This window comes from Adiantum capillus-veneris, chromosome 4 (genome assembly GCF_014529385.1).
Source record: "Adiantum capillus-veneris isolate H3 chromosome 4, ASM1452938v2, whole genome shotgun sequence".
Lineage (NCBI taxonomy): Eukaryota > Viridiplantae > Streptophyta > Polypodiopsida > Polypodiales > Pteridaceae > Adiantum > Adiantum capillus-veneris.
Window position 1 is genome coordinate 130587615 of NC_140934.1, and position 20388 is coordinate 130608002.

The 20388-nt window shown below is 42.0% G+C and overlaps 2 protein-coding genes across 2 annotated transcripts; both read left to right on the forward strand.

Annotated features, from left to right (window-relative positions):
- Positions 1-646: 646 nt before the first annotated feature.
- LOC147459978 (uncharacterized) lies at positions 647-1917 on the forward strand. Its single transcript, XM_086511662.1, is given in 7 exon segments — positions 647-745; positions 863-929; positions 1063-1084; positions 1196-1319; positions 1448-1554; positions 1705-1770; positions 1908-1917. Coding segments are annotated over 7 exon segments (495 nt in total).
- Positions 1918-4634: 2717 nt separating this feature from the next.
- On the forward strand, positions 4635-5992 carry LOC147459979 (uncharacterized). Its single transcript, XM_086509935.1, has 2 exons — positions 4635-5163; positions 5387-5992. The coding sequence occupies exons 1-2, from the start codon at positions 4755-4757 to the stop codon at positions 5791-5793; spliced, it is 816 nt and encodes a 271-aa protein (XP_086366061.1). The 5' UTR covers positions 4635-4754; the 3' UTR covers positions 5794-5992.
- Positions 5993-20388: the final 14396 nt, after the last annotated feature.

The following is a 20388-nucleotide window of genomic DNA, read 5'->3' on the forward strand; positions in this document are numbered from 1 at the left end:
TGGCAGGCACTAATGACTGGCTGTTATATTAGGTACTTCAGTTGGAAAGTTATACACAAATCCACAATACAAAGACTTGTTGATTACCAAATTCAACTCCTTTTGATCAGGTTTTTGTTGATCGACTGCTTTTTCTTTAGCAGGATCAGGTTTCTTAGCATGGAGGTTGTCATCCTCAGTATTGTCAACCGCTTTGGTTGCCTCGACTGCAGCTTCAACATCTGCGCATGGCTTGACCAGTGCGCATGCGAGGCGGGAATTTTCTCTGGAGCGATCTTGAGGCTTGTCCAATAATTGATTTGGCCCATCAAGTGTTGCCCGAGTTGATTGTAAGAAGCAGCATCAGGAGGCAGCTGTGTAATGAAGTTGCCTGCAGGTGGTGGTTCAGCAACAGGGAGTGCGGCAGGTTCAAAATGCTTAGGGTTCGGGGCCATCAAAGGCTTGCAGGGTTTTAGGCATTACCCTGACCAGAAAAGCTGTATGGCCTTCACAAGGCAGCGGATGAAAGCGGTTGAAAACTTTGATCAAAAGTGGAAAACAATGTGCTGTGTTTAGTGAATGTTCATCTCGATCCTCATCGTCAATTCTGCAGATTGGTTAGAGTGCCCATGGGACATCAGAGACTGCTGCCTCACAAATAGCTGGGATGATCAGGCCCAAGAAGTTAACCAAGATACGGGAACCTTGTAGGCCATCGTCTACAATTAGGGATAATGTGTCTGCTAGCGCAAATTTAGGGATTAAAGTGGATTCTTCAGCAGGTGTAAGGTGCTCGATTTCAAGATGTGGGTCATTTAACATCATCTGCTGGAGTGGCCGCATCTTTGATTACATGCACGGCATCAAGAACATCTTCATGCAGGAGCCAGAATTGAGCATCGGCTGCCAAAAGGGGAAAACCAGCAAGATTTGGCTTGTTGCAGCAGCAGGCCAGACTCATTTCATCTTGTTTAACAACTTTTGCATCAGGTTCTGCCTTGATTTCAGCAGCAGCAGGGTGGGCAGCATTTGTTGCATCAGCAAGTGCGACAGCAAGGTTGACCCCATTTGTTTGATGTACAGGCTCCATCGGGGATTCGAGGAAGGTGTTGATAATTGCGTCCTCATCATGGGCTTCAGCAGGAACAGCTACGATTGCATCAGTCGGCAAGAACTCGACTGCAAAGTCATTTGCAGGCTTTTGTAATCACGTCCTGAAAGAGGAGCGGCAGCTTGGTGGGGAAGTGTATGGTCAACCGTGCAGCAGGGATAATGAGAGTCTCCATCAAGAGCAGAGGATTCACTGACACAGCAGAGATTGATGCGCAGGGTTAGGCAGCGTGACATGTATCCCACAGTGCAGCCAAGGTTTTCGGCATGTTTTTGTAGACCCTTTATTATGCTTGTGCGTGCATCAAGGATGTGTTCCCCTGTCTGGTTATTCAATATACATATATATCTCTTGCAGGGTAATGCACAAATGAGGACATTGCAATCCTATTCAGATGCTGTGAAATGTACCAAGAAGCAGGGAATCAAAGCAGGGTTCGCCAAAGGGTTGGGAATAGGATTACTGTACAGAATGGCCTTCGTGTTGCAATTACATGTCGTATGTTGATTTTTCCTGAGTGACCTCTGCAGGATCCATGGACAGAATGGGGAGTTGCTGGCAAAGCCATCAATGCTGCCCTTGCACTTGTTACTTGCTTACCAAGCTCATTTCAGTGCTGCCGATTTTGAGTACAAGCAAGGTAAACAACTCGTTCAACATGCCAAAGTCTGGTATATCAGGTATTGCTCTCATACTCTCATTTATAAAATACACATTTGTACATGCTTTACGTAATTGTATGAATGAAGCTTGGATGCTTGTTGGCCATGTCTCCTTGAGTTGTGTGCATATATCTGAATGGTGTCTTAAAATGCAGGTATATGTAGGTTGAGGACACGAAATATATTGAAAGACATAATAGTCAATGGAGCTGTTGGTGTTTTGTCATATGGATGATTACCATGGCCTCATGTCCCCAAAGAACTGTATTTTCTTTAGGGCAAGGACAATCCTCAAAATTGTTGCCGAGAATTTCACTTTTTAACTTCTTGGAGGGTGCTTTGTCGTTGAGGAAGACCTTGGCTTTGTTGAACCAAGTACATGGATGTCGTGCTCACATATGTGTCTGTGTTTCTTTTGTATCCTCCTCTTCGTCATTTGAAGGTAGGAATCTCTGCAAAGAGATGCCTCCTTGAGAAATTATCGAGGCTAGCATATTCTTGAAGGGGATTAGGAACACCTACTGCCGCCGTGCCTCTTGCTTGCAAACTCTCAAACTCTGTAAAGTCTCTTAGCAGCTCATGAACAGCTTGAATGTGATCAGTCTTGTGCTTGCTAGAACTGCCTGCTTCTTGTTGTACAAAAGTGCAGTTGTTTGTTTTTTGTTGATCTTGAACAACGTACACAAAAGCTTGGTTTGCGTTGATGATTGTCTTCTCTGTTAAGTCAGAATTGTTGCAATCCATTTAATGGTAGTTGCTCTCTTATTATGTTGCAATACACCAGAGTTTGATTGTAAAATTTTGATGTCCAATGACAATCAGATTAAATGATGCTATACTAAGTTAATGCCTATTTACCGTTTTAATTTTTTATGTTTTTCAAGTGGAAGCTTATAATGCCACTTAGGCCGACGGGTTTAAATTTACTAGGTGACTTACTAGTTTGGGTTTGCTAGATGGTTTACTAGTTTGACACGGCAAGGTCAAACTAGCAAGCGTGAAGAGTTTCTAGTTAGATCTAGCAATTTAGTTACTATATGGTAGTATCATTTGCCATATAGTAACAAACTTACTAGATTGACCAACTAGAAAGTGTCTCACAGTTGCTAGTTTGCACTTTTACTAGTTGTGTGTATTCAAACTAGTGAATCATCTAGCAAATTTATATTTTTTTCTATATGGTAACATGTCAAAAGCTCCTTGTGTCATGATGTTGAGGTAAGTCACAATGTGGGAATTATTGTGAGAATTTGTCCGGAACTTCTTGTGAATTAAACTAAACACTGAAAGTACCCTCACCATAAACGGGAGGCATTTGCAGCCAAAACAGCCAACAAGTAGTCTATGAAAACATGCAGACAATGCAAAGGACTGGAAGAATCTAGGCTAACCTCCACTTGCTAGATGGTCCAAAGAGGCTCCACTTGCTAGATGAAGCTTGCCAAGCTCACGTAATTGGAGGTTGTCTGCGTAATCAATAATTTGTTGATACGTTTTGATGGGTTGCATGCCGCGGGCTTATTAGAGACAGAAGGTGGGTAATTGGATGGTAATCTAGCGGGAGAAAGCGGTGATAGTGCGATGATTTCGAGAGAGATTAAGGCGGTGTTAGTGGGCGATTGGCTGATGGTTTACTAGAGAGAGGTGGTGATTAATTAGAAGGTCATCCACACAGGGAAGCTCTGCAGCGCGCTGCTGATCCCAAGAGGAGGGTTTCTTAGAAGTGGTGAGGAACGGTAGGAGCGGGCTTCCATACATGGCTAGAGCTAGCAGGCGGGCTCAAGTACACACACAGAAGAGGAATCAGCGCTCTCTCTCTCTCTCTCTCTCTCTCTCTCTCTCACCCCCAGTATACACTTGGATTCAAGAGAAGGAGATCATGGGCTTGCAAGAGAGATGTAGGCAGAGATCTGAGGAGGGTACTAGGGCAGCGATTGTGTAGGGCAGGGCTCGGATGCAGCAACTCTCTCTCTCTCTCTCTCTCTCTCTCTCTGCACGTGTAGGCCATCGAAGACCAGGCTGGCCGACGTCTATTGAAGGGAAGAAAACATGGCCAGATAGGAAATGAGGACACACGCAGCAGTATACAAGGCGTACGGCACGAACGGACAGAAGCGAGAAGATGGACATGCATGTGTGACGGTCGTCAGCAGAGCCGAGATCTCCACGGCGTCCCATTTTGCAGGCGATCAGGGTTGGGTGATGTGGCATGGGACTTTTTCCCTTTGGACTCTAGGTGGGTCACAATTTTGAGTTTGGGGTTTATAAGGGGAATCAACGGGAGATGCTCTCTTGGCTTTAGAGAGCAAAAGGTATGGCATGATAAGGTACAACTTTTACTCTTTTGAATGGGAAGAAAGGTCTCATAATTATTTGCATTGGGCAGATAATTAAAGAGGAGAATAAGAAAAACTTTGAAAGAGGTTGGACTTTGAAGTTTGAAAAATCAATGGTCAAGGTCCTTAGTATGACTTGTCTATAAGAGTGCGAGTATAAGCAATGCTTAGAAGAATATAGGAGGACATTTGTGGGCCACATGGCACTTTTGACCTCAAAAGAATTAGCAATTGCGGAGCTCTTCAGCGTGTGAAGCAAAGCGCGCCGTGCCCATTGTGGCGAAGAGCCCAAATTGGGTCGAGATTGTGAGAGGGGGTAAGCATCAAGGTGACAGAGGACCCTCATAAGCTGTCTTTTTAGACAAGGAGGTATTTCAACAAGAATGATTCACATGTGGATGTAAAGGTTTAATTAGAACAAAGGTGGGAAGGCAAGGGCCTTTTTGACCTCAAGGTAAACCCTTTATTGACTTCAAGAACATTATATATCTTTATTTTAGTTTCCTCACTTGCAACACGCTCGGCCACCCTAGCAACACTTATAAGTAGCTCCATGCAACCGTTAGCTACCCCTCTTGAATAAAAAGTGTTTGCTTGCCAGACCTCCCTAATCACCACCCTAACTACTTAATCACCCCGGCTAATAATACTTATACAATAAGCGCCATGGCGCTCTCCCTCCAGAGCTCATGCGTAATGCTTGACATCGCTCATGATCACAGTTGTCTTCTCGACTTGGTCTCAAAGATGGGGTCCGAACCCAGCTTTCATGAGGAGCTCTACTACGATCTAATGATGAGCAGCTCCGACCTCAGCTTGTATGAAGATATTGCACAAGAAGAGGAGCTGGAAATTATGATAGCTTCTCTTGAGCACGTTCTCAGTGAGGGTAGTGCAACACATCCTGCCAATGCAACCATGAAGGAGCCTAGAAGATTCTCCTACACCAGCAGCTCTGCCATCATCGCCAATTTCAATTGCGGTAGCTCGCAACCCTCAGAGGAAGAAATACTCTTCGCCTCCTTGACACAATCATCCATAACAAACCAACTCTTGAACCATATGGCCTTAGAAGGTAGCTTCCTACAATGTTCTAACCTTCATAACATGACTAGTTTTAAGTAAGAAGATACTAATCAGACTTTTTTTTTTTTTTTTTTTTTTTGGGGGGGGGGGGGGGGGGGGGGGGGGGGGGGTTTGGGGGGGGGGGGTGGGTGGGGAACATGTCACGCATTTTCTTAACCCCATTAAATCATCATCTATGGATGTTTATGCTTATTATGTATTTTTTTGTTTAGACACAGAGTTTGACAAGTTGCTAGCTGAGGTCTCAAGCATTGATTGGTCAGATGCAAGAAATGAAGAGGCATTCCATGATAGCATGGAAGCTTTAGAGGAAAAGGGTCGTAGTGGTGAGCCCGAGCCCGAGCCTGAGCCCGAGCATATTAATGTTGCTACAAGGTATACTATCCATGAAAATAAGAAAAGAAAGCTAAGAGGTGTGAGACAAAGGTCTTGGACAAAGTGGGCAGCTGAAATAAGGGACCCCAAGAAAGGTGTGCGAGTTTGGCTTGGAACCTTTAACTCGCCAGAGGATGCCGCTAGGGCTTATGATAAAAAGGCCTTCGAATTTAAAGGAGCACGTGCTCATCTAAACTTTCCAGATGAGATTTTTGGTGTTATAGAAGAAGGGTTCTCATTTTGATCTTCAAGCTATAAAAAGGGGCGCCTTTGCCAGTCTAAGACCTGCAATTAACACTATACAGTATGCCAATCAATATTGTAAATAACTAAAAAGGATGCTCTGAGCTTCAATCTATAATAGCCTTAAATATAATGAGTTATTTGCTGGATTTAAGATAGATAGTAATTAACTTTTATTTAACATATCTTTAAAGTTGTCATTGACTTGAAAATACGTGCATTAATCAATGTCAAAATAAATTGATTATCCATAATAATAACTAGATGCGACAGAAGTGAATGAATTAGTATGGAATAGTAGGTAGAGAGAGAGAGAGAGAGAGAGAGAGAGAGAGAGAGAGAGAGAGAGAGAGAAAGGAGAAAATAGAGAGAGAGCGGGAGAGAGAAATGAGTGCTCACTAGGGTGCACCATGTCAAGCTCCTAGACTCTGCATCGAAGATGCCTCATCACTTCACTGAAGGCTCCCTCTCTGTTCGATTGAGCATGGCTTTGCCCTCTACTCTTTCAACTCGACCCCTGTGTTGCAGCAGGGCATGAAGTGTTAGGGCAATGTTCTAGAGAATACGATCCTGTCGTCATCGCTAACTTCTTGAAAGATGCTTTAACCCCTGATCTTGAGGTGAAAGGGGAACATAAAGGTACTTGGAAGTTCTCTATTGCCTGGTCTCAACTAATTATCTTCAAGGACCGTGTGGTAGTCATGTTTTTTGCAAGCAAGTTGTCACTGTTACCATATACATGTCGTAGTGATGTGTGAGAACACACTAGGACCGCCGGGGCATTTTTTTCGTCTTTAGGAGGTTTTTCCCCCCGAGCATTGTATATACGCCCATCACTCTAGGGCTATCTATCTTTCCATTGCACACTAAGTAACACACTCTCTATTGTGTGCCTTGAGCTTCCTTCGTCTTCTCCAAGCTGTGTGCGTTTCTTTGCAACCCTAATTCCAACAATTGGTATCAAAGCAGGTTGCGTCCTCCTGGGCTTAGTCGTTAGCTGCTCCAGCACATGCCTGCTCACTTTCTCCGATTTCAGTGAGCTTTGGCAAGCGTTCACAAGTCGACAAAAATTTCGGGTAAGCTCGAAGAGCTAAGTCTGCTCAGATTTCTTATTCGGGCTCATTTCGGCCTCCGTTTCCACTACAAGCAGGTATGTGCATGCAATTTTGTCATTTTGTGCAGAGTTTCTGTCAGTGCCATTTTCTGCATAACAGGCGCCTTATAGTCTTCTACGGTTTGTGCTATATAGCACGTGTTGTTCCCGCTCCGTTTCTCCTATTTTCGGGCAGTTTTCACATCAGGTGCAGCATTTACCATGGCTGACAACAACAACACAAATATGTTCAAGATATTTGTTGTTGAGGACAGGTTGGATGGGGACAATTACCCTATGTGGGCTTATATGATGCAACACGTTCTTGTGTCAAAGGGCGTCTGGAATATTGTGCAGGGCATTGATGTACATCCTAGTTTTGTGGATGCAGGCGATATTGAGGATGTTGCAGGTCTTGCTGCAAGGATTGCTGCTATTAGAGTTGTTTTGCCTACGGTAGAACAAGCTCGTTGTGATGTAAACGATGCGCAGGCTCATGCATTAATTGCGTTGTCTGTGAAGCGCACCATTGTTCCTGACATTCGTTCAACAAAATCTGCAAAACAAGCTTGGGATATATTGGCTGGTCTTTATGCAAGTCACAATGAGGCTAAAATTGCTTTGCTGCGTAAAGAGCTGAAGTCGAAGATTATGCATGAGGAAGATGATATGGAAACTTTCCTTGCTATTGTCAAGGATATCAATGAGCAACTTATTTCCGCAGGTGAAGTTATTTCAGATAGTTCCCTTGTGCAGACTGTTCTTGATGCCTTACCAGATTCCTACCAGACTTTTGCTAGTACTTGGAGATTGATCACCCAAGGAAATCCTGAAGTTGTCAAGTTTGATGCATTATGCACATTGCTGTTGCAAGAGTCACTTTCCAAAAAAACAGAACTAGGCAGCGTGCAGTTGAACAGGCTTTTATTGCTTCTCAAAGAAAGGGTGGTAACAGTAATGCCGCCACTTCTTATGGTTCTGTTGCGAGTGGCAAAACTTCTATTCCTAATGCTTCTGCTGGCAGCAATTGGTCTGGAAATTCTGGTGATAAGGGCAAAAAGAAGATGCGTTTCCATTATTGTAAAGCTAATGATCACTTGATCAAGTCGTGTCCTAAGTTGAAGGCCAAAGAGGCTAAGAAGAAAGAGGATGGTTCCACTGCAAATGATGATTCCACTACAAATGCAGCCATCATTAGAAAAAATGTGGACTCTCCTTGGGCCATATAGGATTAAGGTTAATTAGGCTCCAGCCAATAGGAAGAGAGCAATGTATATAAGTCTAGAACCTAAGAAAGTAGAGGGAATAATAGGGTTGTCCAGTCATTTATTGCTTTGTCTCCTAGAGGGAGGTGGATGGATAAAAGGGGAAGGGGGAAAGGGGGGGGGGGGGGAAGGGGGGAAGTGGTGGATCCATAAATACGTTTTTGCAAAAACCCTAAAATTTCAAAATTTTTAAAAAAAACTTAAATTTAAAATATTCCATCCAAAACTCCCCCCAAACCTACCCTATGATCAAAAAGTCATTTCTCACTCTAGAACCTCTTTCCCAAGACTCCCTTCCTCCATAGCCCCTTTCCATAACACAAAGCTCCCACTCTCTCTCTAAACTCTTACACCCTCCTCCTTCCTCAAGCCCTCCATTGCAACTTTAAGCTCCCACTCTCTCTGTAAACTCTGTCTCCCTCCTCCCTCCTCAATCTCTCCACTGCAACTTTAAGCTCCTACTCTCTCTCTAAACTCTGGCTCCCTCCTCCTTCCTCGAGCTCTCCATTGAAATTTCAAGCTCCCACTTAAGCATCCATGGCCAACAATGGTCAAAATAGACACCCCAAACCCATCATTCAAAGTATGGTTCTCCACAACTCGAAGAATGAGGAGCAGCAATGGGAACCTCAGGTTTTTCAAGAAGGTACTTGGGTTTACATGCAACGTCTTCATGAAAGAACAAACGTTAATCTCCATTGGAAGGGAAGACTAATAGGCGTCAAGCAAGTAAGAGACAAGGGTACGGTGGCAATCGTTTAACATGTGAGAGCATCATTAAAATTTGGAAAAGCCTCGCGTTCCGTTGGGCTTGGATGGTGTTGTCCTGCTCATGTCTTCGCTAGCATATTCGGATCTTTGCCTTTCCATCATACAAACGCTATGTATGTTTGCAAAGATCTACATTATGATATATTGGAAGCCATCCTTGGCGAGAAGTGGGGGTATCTTGAAGGACTTCACTACGTAGATCGCTTTCAGTGTCAGGTTGGAAGTTTCGGCATTCCTATCCGTTTCATCAAGGTGCACTCCACCCTTTACGTGCGGTATTTTCTATGAAAGATGGATGTGCAAGCTTGGTGAATGGATTCCATTGCAATCCACCGATGCTACAATTGAGGTATTTGAAATTGCAATCAAATTGTCGAGTGGTGTTGTTGAGACCGTCCAAGTGAACAAGCATTGGACATTGGCCAATGTGCGGGGCACTTAGTGATAATGGGTTTAGAGCATGGAGAAGCTACAAAGTTTTGCATTGGACGACGTAAGGTGAATGATCTTTCTCTCTTAATCATGTAATCTTTATGTTCTTTCGATTATTCTTCACTCTAAGGTGGGTGTGCTATTTCTTATTTTTTTGCTAGATTGGTAGCCACATGGAGAGCCGATTCAAATTGAAAAGGCGTGGATGACTGAAGAGAATCTAATTTTATCATTAGAGTAGTTATGTTTTGTACTTAAATTTCCTATAATATCACAATTGTAAGTTCAAACAAATGGTTGTATCAAATTTTGGCAATGCACATTATCTTAAAGTCGTAGTGATGTGTTTTCAGAGTTAAATGATTGTAATTTAATTTGAAAGTTTTTTATAACTTCTTGTTATTTGTGTTACTGTGTGAAATTTTTTTAATATTTTAATTATTGTTATTAAATTTTGGGGGGAGGGGGGGGGGGGCGCTATATAAAGCCTCCTAAACCCTACCATTTTCACAATTCACCTACATAGCCTGTTCACACTCTCATTTGAGCTCTAGCACTCTTTGCATTCCTACCTTAGCAGCTAGCATCATGGCATCCTCCTCCACCCCTCCCGAAGCCACGGTGTTACAACGCTTCCAAGCGTTTTTACAAACAACTGAGTGGCAAGATCGTGATGATCTCCACAATTTCTTCACCCAATTCAGTGATGTGAACGCAACTATTCACCTAAACATCCAATCTTTTCAACCTATCTTGGAAATTTTTGAAATCTACATCGACAAGTATGCTGTACCAATTGTCGGACAAGAGGAATTGTGGATTCCATGCGATTTTCTCTCGGGGGGTTCACTATGTGTAAAACTACCATATCACGTGCGTTCAAGACATGTTTGTAAAATCCTTTATCTGTGAATTTTTTAAGCAATATAATATACCGTTTTTAAAAAAAAATCTATAAGTTTTTTTCAAATTTGAAAAAATAATACCCTTCTGTATATATATTTCTGTAAGTTTCAAGAACTTTAAATACCCTTCTATTGAACTCACGTGATAGGTTACATTTTTATTAGGTGACCTCTCCGGGGATTTGCTTCGCTACATACACAAAGGCGATCGGCCTTTCACCCAACGGCATCGATTTTATGTAATTGCGGGTGAGGCAGGTCAGTATATTGAAGATTCACGTTTGATAAAGAAGAAGATCGGCACCCAGTTTCTAAGTCGCTTGGCGACTTTTGTGTTTCTTCTTGCGGAGGAGCCTGAAAGATCTGAGGTGAGTTTGCCTCATTTGCGCCTTGGGGGTGTCGTCAAGGACACAAAGTAGCCCACTACATCACCCTGGGATGCAAGCAAAGAGGGCAATATTCTTGCCCTAACCTACCCAGGAGGTGTCATGGATGCCGCAAAATCCATGGGTGATAAGGGTACCTAAGCATCCTTCAAGCCCGCTGCAGATGCGCCGAAGGAGACATTAACTCCGGAGGTTTTTTTTGAACACCTCTCCCCAATTGTCACAAATGGGGAGGAATATTTGTTTTTACATGATCTTGAAAAAACCTTTGATATCCGCATGGATGAGTCCTCTGTAGAGTCCTCTGCCATTGACCCCTCCTCCGATCCACTGGATTGAAGCCTCCTACCCCTTGGAGAGAGTGTGGTAGATACAGTGGAGTTGGCAATGGTGGCGGTGACAGATGCACCGCACTCATCTGTGTCGGAGGATGAGTTTTTAGCTACACGCGCATTGCTTGAAGCCCAACGCACTCCTATGCATGTTCATATGGATGAACTTGAGAGTGTCTCTATGGCTCCCAATTCATCCGTTTCTCTTGACAGCAAAGGCATAAACGATGAGGACGACGAAAAACAAGAGGTATCAATTAATTTTTGTTTTGTGATTACGTTAATTTTCATTGTTGCATTCTGAAATCTTATTTACCTATTGATTTCTTTGTAGAATGTTGTGGAGCTGTATGAGCATGCAGGTCGGGGAGGAGATGGTAGGCGCCACGTTTTTCGGATGGCAGTCATCCCTTGTGCATTACCTTGGCAAGCTCCCCCAAGACGGCTTTGCGATAATCCACAAGGAGTACACTCCTTGTGGTCAATTTTGGGTGTCAATGATGAAAGCAGTGAGCCGCATCCTATGCCTGTCAACCATATCACAAGCCTCCCAAGTCATTTATCTTGTAAATAAATCTTTAGCCAGTGCTGCATTTGCGACACACATTCGTGGTCGTGTACTTTGTAACGTGGCCTTACACCAAGCTATAGGTCTAAGAAATGTGGAACAAATTCCTTGGGATGTGCTGCACAAACAGCTTCCCTGCGCACAAGAGCGACGAGAAAACATTGCTCGCCATATCTTAGATGGCTCAAGCACTCAATAGCTACATATATCTTGTAATTAACTCTTTCAAATTTGTAATGGGATATATCACATCTTTGTACTTTGCTATTTCAAATTTGGAATGGGACTTGATTTTAACTGTGAAATTCTTTATTGAGTTTATGGTACGATAGACAGTAGGTGATTGGCTCTATATTGTGGTATGATTGTGCAATTCTCTGAACTAAGATCAAGAAATTTTTTTTCATATAAATAATTTAAAAAAAGCATAATATCAGTTCAGCCTGACAAACCTAGCCAAGAAAAGGTTAAAAAAAGCTGTCTGGGAGCCTACCCCACAGAGGCGCGCGGGAGGGCGAAAGTAGCTGTTACTTTTGCCTCTCTGCGCGTCTTTGCGGCACGCCCCCAGACAGCTTTTTTTCACCTTTTTTTGGCTAGATTTGTCATACTGCATTGATATTATGCCTTTTCGGTTTTTCAATTAACCACAATTGGTTGATTATTTGATCATCTTGAAAATCTCAATCGATGAGAAAATGTAGTTGATTATTGAATTGGATTCAATATTCTATCTATGTATATGCAGTGTCTGGATACAATATTTCATTTTGCTAAGACTCAGGACATTCACCAGGCTTAAATTACCTTTTAATTACCTTCTCTCTCTCTCTCTCTCTCTCTCTCTCTCTCTCTCTCTCTCTCTCTCTACCTAGTTCTACTTAAAACCATTTTTTCTTTAAAGCCATTTCAACCACAAGAACTCACTTTTGAAAGAAAGAACCGACATCTAGAATAAATCTCACAGCATCATATCACTTATAAACACAAATTTTCACTACGATGGAAAAGAAATCACTAAAGCCACAACTCGTTATATTTGAAAAAGATATCTTTGCATTGCCAAAATGGCATAAAAGTCAAATTCAGTTTCTCTCTCCGGTCCTCTGATTCGACGCGCAAGAGCTATATCCTTGGGCATTATTGTCACCCGTTTTGCATGAATAGCACACAAGTTTGTGTCTTCAAAAAGAGAAACTAGTTGATATTCTGCCGCTTCCTGCAAAGCTTCTAGGGAGATACCTTGAATTCGATACGTCATTCGATAACTTTGCATGATCTCTTTCACCAAATGTGCGAATGGTGCCTTGCGGATGAGAAGTTTAGAAGTCTTTTGATAGTGACAAATCTCTTGCAAGGCCTTTGGAATGCGTCGCTTCACAGCAGGAGCCGGTTGTTGAGGGATGGTAGGATTTGGGACATGGTCCCTGTGAGGGCGAACCTTGAAAAACTTTTTCTTTCTACGAGAGGGCTTGCGATAAGGAGATTGCGCATCTTCAAGCCCACCATGTGCTCCGACTGGCTCTTCAACTCCACTGTGCACTCCAACAGGCTCGTCTTCTACATCCTCAAAATCCTCTGCATTTAGTAACCCATGATCACGTCTAGGCTCATCTGGCGGCAGAGCTCCGAAGCCACGTGGAAATGTCTTCCCAGCCAGGACTCGATGATTGCTTGGGATCTCCTATCTACTCCATGGTGGGCTTGGTGCTTCGCTGTCCGTCTCGGTTTCAGTGTCTGAAGTCACTACCCGTTTCTTCTTGCGTGAAGGTTGTCCATCTTGTTTCTCTTCACCTGACCATTCCCTCTCCATCTCTGCTAGTCGCTCTTGTTCGTGTATCCAAGGTGGTTTTTGAGCACCTTGGACGGATGAGAGAGGGTGAGCAAAAAAAGGTTGATCTTTTCTTGCTGTTTGCTTTGTGCGTGCCATTGTGTAAGAAGGGGCAATATTGAAAATGAGACTCCCTCTTCTCTAAAAGCCCCCTATTTAAAAAAATAGGTCTCTTCACACTTGACTAGGCCACTTAAAAAAACTCTTAATATCATCAAAATATAAAAAACAAAAAATGGATAAATGGAGAAGTATTATATGCAACTCAACAAAGACATCTACAAACATAAACATTACATTGCATAGCATCATTTGTTTTACATGTTAACGTTTGCCCACTCTATAACGATTTTCACGCCACCTAGCATGATTAAGGGGTCCGGTGGAGTTTCTCCATTTCTCTTTAGCATTAAGTCGAGATTGTCTCCTATCCTCCTTGGCAAGACTTGACTTTTGCGCTCGCTCTATGGCATGACATCTCCCCAAAGAACAACGAAAGAACGAATCAAACATCTCCTTCATATAGTTGGATCTCGTAGTTCCACCACCATGACGTGTATTTTTAAAGTAAACACCTTTGGCTCGATAATGTGATTTCTGCATTCCTTGAGTGCTCCACATGTCTAATGAACCATATTTTGACATAAAGAATGCTCCATGCGCATACAAAATATGTTGCATCAAGAAAAAATGCTTAGATCAAATGAATGTTTATGTATAACATCAAAATTTGAACCGAACAAAGTAACTTACCATGTAGTGTGTGATATTGCTCTCTCCCCACGCTTGCACAAATGCTTTAGTGAAATTAGAAATGTGATCTTTGAACAAATTTTGTTGCTCGCTTGTGGTTTGGGGTTTCCACATGATTTGAAGCACTAACTCGAAGTGGTGCCACACTTGCTTGCGCAGATTTACAAGCACGGGATTTGAATCTTGATCTGTCGTACACTTACAAAGCGCTTTCCATAGCTTCCATGGAGCATCCTCCTCACCCCTCTCCTTTCGCGTCTGTGGTTTCTTGAAAAACCTACATTCTTTCACACCATTCATAGATACTTTTTGTGGCACTTCATGCATATTTTCCACCTCACCAATGATAGAAACATTGCCACCATGACATCCAATCAAATTTAGAATTTCTTCAACTATTCCAATGGCTTCCATGGATCTGGAAAGTGGTTTCATTGTGACAGCGTACTCTATGTGAAGCTTTAACAAGCGATCAAATATGCGCATGAAGGCATGCAAAGTGCAAAAGTGTACATTTGTAAGTGGAAAATTTATAATGGGATGCCATGTTCTATCTTTTGTCAACCGATTGGGGACCTCCATGATAGGACACTTCAACACCGAGCACACCCATTCCCTTGCATCATCATCCATTGACCCTGTTGCCTGACTTCCCTTGACACTTTTCTTTGAAGATGTGGAGCCACGAGTACTCTCCTTGTATCCTCGTACACAATATGGACAAGGAAGAAGTGATGAAGCACCTTGTTTACACCCAAGTATACATGTGATTGTTTTTAGATCGCCTCCTAAGTGCCACTCAACATCAAATGTACCTACTCCATCTACTTCTAGCTTTTCTCCCTCTAGTTGTGCCTTAATAACCTCTGTGATCCACGGGATCATAGAGAAGACCCATGCCAACACCTCATGAGTCTCTTTCGGAAATTCAAAAGCTCCTAACCACCATATTTACTTTTCCGATTGTACACTAAATGATGGTTTCTGAGAATGATCACCGATAGCATCGACTTTTGCAAAAACCATTGCCTCATTCATGAGTGTCACACTCATACGTTCCAATCTCTGTCCTTTGACAATTTGACATTCATCTAGCTTAAGAATAAATATGAGCTTCTGTCCAAGTACTGAAACAACACAGGAATCGAATTGTTATACTAAATGATATTCAATACAGATAAAAAATGACATTACAATTTGTATTACCTTGTGGAGACAAAGCATAAAATTTAACCATAGCTCATTGTAGTCGTTTCAAGTCAACGAAAATATTTTTGAATTGATGATAACCAAAAGACTTTTCCCCATTAGGAATAGTATTGACCCCCTTTATATTACCACGTGACTTGGCACTTGTGGAAGAGTACATCATGGATCCTTCAATGTGTTTGTGTTCGCCAAGGGATTCCCGAACGAGATCATTTTTTGCTTTTTTTGCAAGTCGTACCCTATGTGGAATAGGAAACAAATTCTCGGTGATGCCTTGCTCTCGTAATGCATCTTTCATCAATCCATGAAGTGCATGGTATGCATTTGTGTTGATCCCAACCTCATCACAAGCTCTCTGGACATCATCCTCAGACACAAGGTTAGAGATCTTTTTTAGGATCTCCTTTGTGATGGCATCTTTCATGTGTTTGGCCTTTTCGCAACCTTGGATGTAAAGTATATCTTCCTTTGAGATGCATCCTAGGAGAAGATTGCAACGGTGCTCTTGTCTAAGACTTCCACACACATCTTGTATATATGTCCTATTTCAAAAGGTGAACCGAGTTACAAATTGATGGAAATTATTATAAGTGATGAACACTGTGAATTAAAAAAAATACATGGTTGCCGTGATCCGCTTCTTACGTGCCCCTCCATTAGAGGCTAATTTTGTAATGGAAGAGAACTCCCTCTTACGCTCATGCATGCCAAATGGAGTGGCTTTTAGGTGCATCATTGCAATATGTAGCTTAGTTACCTCTGTTTCTGTAGCTTTCATCTCCTCTTTAAGATCTTTGAGTTGTTTCTCTGTGGAATGTAGTTGTTGTTGAAGATTTGTGGAATGAATGTGTAACACTTGACATTGTTGTCGGAACCATGCCGACGCACCTGCATGATTGGAGCCCAATCTCTTACAATACCCAAGAAGACCAAGTTCTCCTTCTCATCTTGGGAGTGTACGGAATGTCGGATGACAGTCCACGAGTGGATCTTTTGGATACAACCCTCTATCAAGCCACAAGTCAACATTGGCTTCTCCTCGAAACCGTCGTACGGATGTCAGTTGAGATGCTTTCTCGTCATTTTTTTTGTGAGAGCAAATTCGATCAGTAGACGTAGACTGACATTAGTTGACCTAGTAGATGACGGCGCACGTGATTCATTGGTTATGTCGCGAAGAGACATGGTGGAAAGTTATGATGGGGAAAAAGATAGATAAGATATACTTTTTGGAATAAACAGACAATTTTTGGGATAAAAAGACTTAAAAATATATTTTTTCATATGTAGATATATATAGGTTCAATTTTTGAGCTCAAAGGAGGGAAATTTTTAAATTTAAAAAATTTAAATTTTTAGGTTTTATTAGATGGACGTTTTGATGATGTGGCATTATCTATTTATTCTTGGAATTAATGTAGAGAGGGACCCAAGGAATTTTAGATTTGGAGCTTATAAAAGCTAGATTCTTCTAAAAAAATATTGTTTTATATATATATATATATATATATATATATATATATATATATATATATATATATATATATATATATATATATATATATATATATATAGGGACCTTTTTAAAGCTTAAAAGATCCATTTTGAAGATTTTATAAAAAAATCATTTTTTGGGATGAATTGATGCACGAGCTGAAAAAGGAGATTTTCTCATAACTACTTACTCTCTTTGTTTGGTGATAGGTAGAGAGAGAATGGTTCTTCTCTCTACTTTTACTCCTCTCTCTCTCTTTTTACCCCCCTCTCTCCCCTACTTTACCCCCCCTCTTCCTCCTACTTTACCACCCTCATTCTCTACTTCCCCCCCCCCCCCCCCCCCCCCCCCCTGAGTCCTATCTAGAGAGAAGTTAGAGAGAGAGCTACAAAAGTAGCCCTATTTATTGTCTTTGTTCCCTCCATCCCCTACAAAATTAGCCTTAATCCCTTAAAATTAGGAATCCTTACATGGCCCCAAGGGGGTCCAATTTTTTCTTAATGTTGTTGAGTCTTCTGTGAAAGGAGACTGTTTTGCTGATGTTGATGCAGAATGGGCTTTTAGTGCAGAGTGCACTTACAATTCTGGTGTCCATGATGCATGCTTGTCAGTTGCTGCAGATTCATATGTGTGGTATTTCGACAATGGTGCAAGAAAGCACATTACCTCATATTGTGAATTGTTCACCTCTCTCGAGTCTGTCCCTCATGGGAATTCTGTCACTTGTGCCAACAATGCCTCTTATCCAGTTCAAAGAGTTGGAAAGATTGTGCTTACTGCTGCAAATGGAAGTTCCTTCACAGTTGTTGATGCACTTTATGTACCTGGGATCAAGAAAAATCTCTTGTTTGTATCCGCACTTGCTAGACTTGGACTTGTAGTCAAATTTGTGGATGACAGATGTACAGTTCATGATCTCAGTTTTTATGATGAAATTGTTGCATCTGGCCTTTTGTGCCATGGGTTGTATAAGCTCACTTTGTATGAAAAGTGTGGACAAAATTTTGCAAATGTTGTTGCAGATTCAAGGGCTATTTCAGATGCAAAACTTTGGCATGCACGTTTTGGTCATCTAAATTTTGCCAGTTTGCTGCGTTTGCAGAAATCTGATATGGTTGCTTCTTTGCCGCCTCTTGAAGCACCTGTCAAACATGTTTGTGAAGGCTACATTTTGGGTAAGATGCAGCATTCTAAGTTTCCAAAGGATGGTTCAGTTCAGCCACATGAAGGTTGCAGCTTGTGCACAGTGATGTTTGTGGGCCCATGCAAAATCCATCCTTGGGAAATGACCTATACTTCGTGACTTTCATTGATGATTACTCCAAACATGCATGGGTATTTCCGCTTAAAGCGAAGTCCGAAGTTTTTTTGTGCTTCAAACAATTTCTGGTTATGGATGAAAATGTCTCGAAATGTACTATGGGCACCCTCCGTTCCGATCGAGGGGGGGAGTATATGTCTCATGAATTTAATGCATTTCTGGCTAGTCGTGGGATAAAACACCAATGTACAGTGCCTTATACACCTCAGCAAAATGGTGTTGTTGAGAGGAAAAACAGGTCACTGACGGAAATGGCACGATGTATGGTCAAAAGTCAAGGTTTGATGCATTGTTTTTTGCTTGAGGCCATCATGTGTGCCACTTATGTACTTAACAAGTGTCCTACGATAGCTTTGTAGTCTATTACGCCATATGAAGCATGGCATGTTGAGCACATGCGTGTTTTTGGCTGTTTGGCATATGCTTTGGTGCCACAAACACAGCGTAGAAAATTGGATGATAAGGATGTCAAATGTATTTTTGTTGGTTATAGTGCTGAAAGCAAAAGTTACAGGTTATATCATCCGCAAAAAAAGCGTATTCTGGATTCACGACATGTAGTGTTTGTGGAAGATTCTGTTCAGCCCTTGCTATCATGTACTAGAGACAATAATGTAAGCTCAGAAGACATTTATGACACTTTGTTGCCTCTTTTCAGTGGTAGAAATACGAATGTAATTTCCAATGAGGCAAATGTACAGCCTATGGGGGTTTCTGAAAATGTTACAGACCAGCCTATTATTGATGCAGATGTACATGATGTACTTGATGAGGAAAGGGCTGAAAATGAGCAAGCTAGAGGTATGCCAAAATGGCTGGTGCACACTTTGCGTGACCGTAAATTGGATGCACCTTTGTCTAGTCGTACTAGTTCAGGCTCTCGCCATGCATCATATGCATTCGAGTGTTATTCTTTGGTTGTGTCTAGCTTACATGATGTTGAGGAGCCTCTGTCTTTTGATGAAGCATAGAATTCAGAAAATTGATGGCTGGCATGCAATTAGAATACGATGCACTTATAGAAAATGACACATGGGCTTTATGTGATTTGCCTCCTGGCAAAAAGGCCATTGGTACGAAGTGGGTTTACAAGTTGAAACGCAAGCCGGATGGTGAGATCGATTGCCATAAGGCTCGACTTGTTGAAAAGGGTTATGCACAACAAAAAGGCATAGATTATGAAGAGACTTTTGCTCCCACTTGTCGTATGACTATTGTGTGTTTTCTATGTGCATTGGCAGCTCATTTTGGTTGGGATGTACATCAATCAGACACTGTTACTGCTTTCTTGAATGGTGACGTATTTGAGGAAGTTTATGTAACGTAGCCTCGCGGTTTTGCCATAAAAGGACAAGAGGACAAAGTGTGCAGATGTAAGAAGGCTTTGTATGGGTTGAAGTAATCTCCTCGTGCTTGGTATGAGAAAGCTGAGACTCATTTGGTTAAACGAGGCTTTCGTAACAGTCCAACAGAAAGCACATTGTATGTAAAGCGTGGGGGTGATGTACTTCTCATTGTGGTTCTTTATGTCGATGATTTGCTGATCATTGGACCAAATGAGAGGCATATTGTTGAATTTAAGGCTGATTTGAATGCTACTTTCAAGATGAAAGATTTGGGGCTGTTGCATCATTACTTGGGTATACAATTTAAGCAGTGTGATGGTGGTATTGCCTTGTGTCAGAAAAGTTACATAGAGACATTGTTATGTAAGTTTGGACTTGAGGATTGCAAACCTATTGCCACTCCCATGGAAACAGGTTTGAAGTTGAGTCTACATGATGCTGGCGATCCTGCTAATGTCACTCTTTACCAAACTGCTCTTGGCTGCCTCATTTATGTATGCAACACGAGGCCAGATATTCAATTTGCAGTCTCATAGGTCAGCAGATTTATGCATAACCTAGGGTCTAAGCATTGGCAGGCTGTCTAGAGGATTTTCCACTACCTTAGTGGCACTTTACATCTTGGCTTGTTTTATCCTAAGGGGGATCATTGCCGCAATACTTACATGCTTTTTTGGACTCAGACTGGGCTAGTTGTTTTGACACACGAGTGTCCACAAGTGGTTTTTGTTTCATGCTTGGCAGTTCATGTATATCATGGTTGAGCAAGAAGCAACCTACTGTGGCCACTTTGAGTTGTGAGGCTGAGTACAGGGTAGTCTTCACAGCTACGGTTGAGTGTGTATGGCTCAGACGCCTTATGGATGATTTGGGTGTTGGACAGGACACTGCC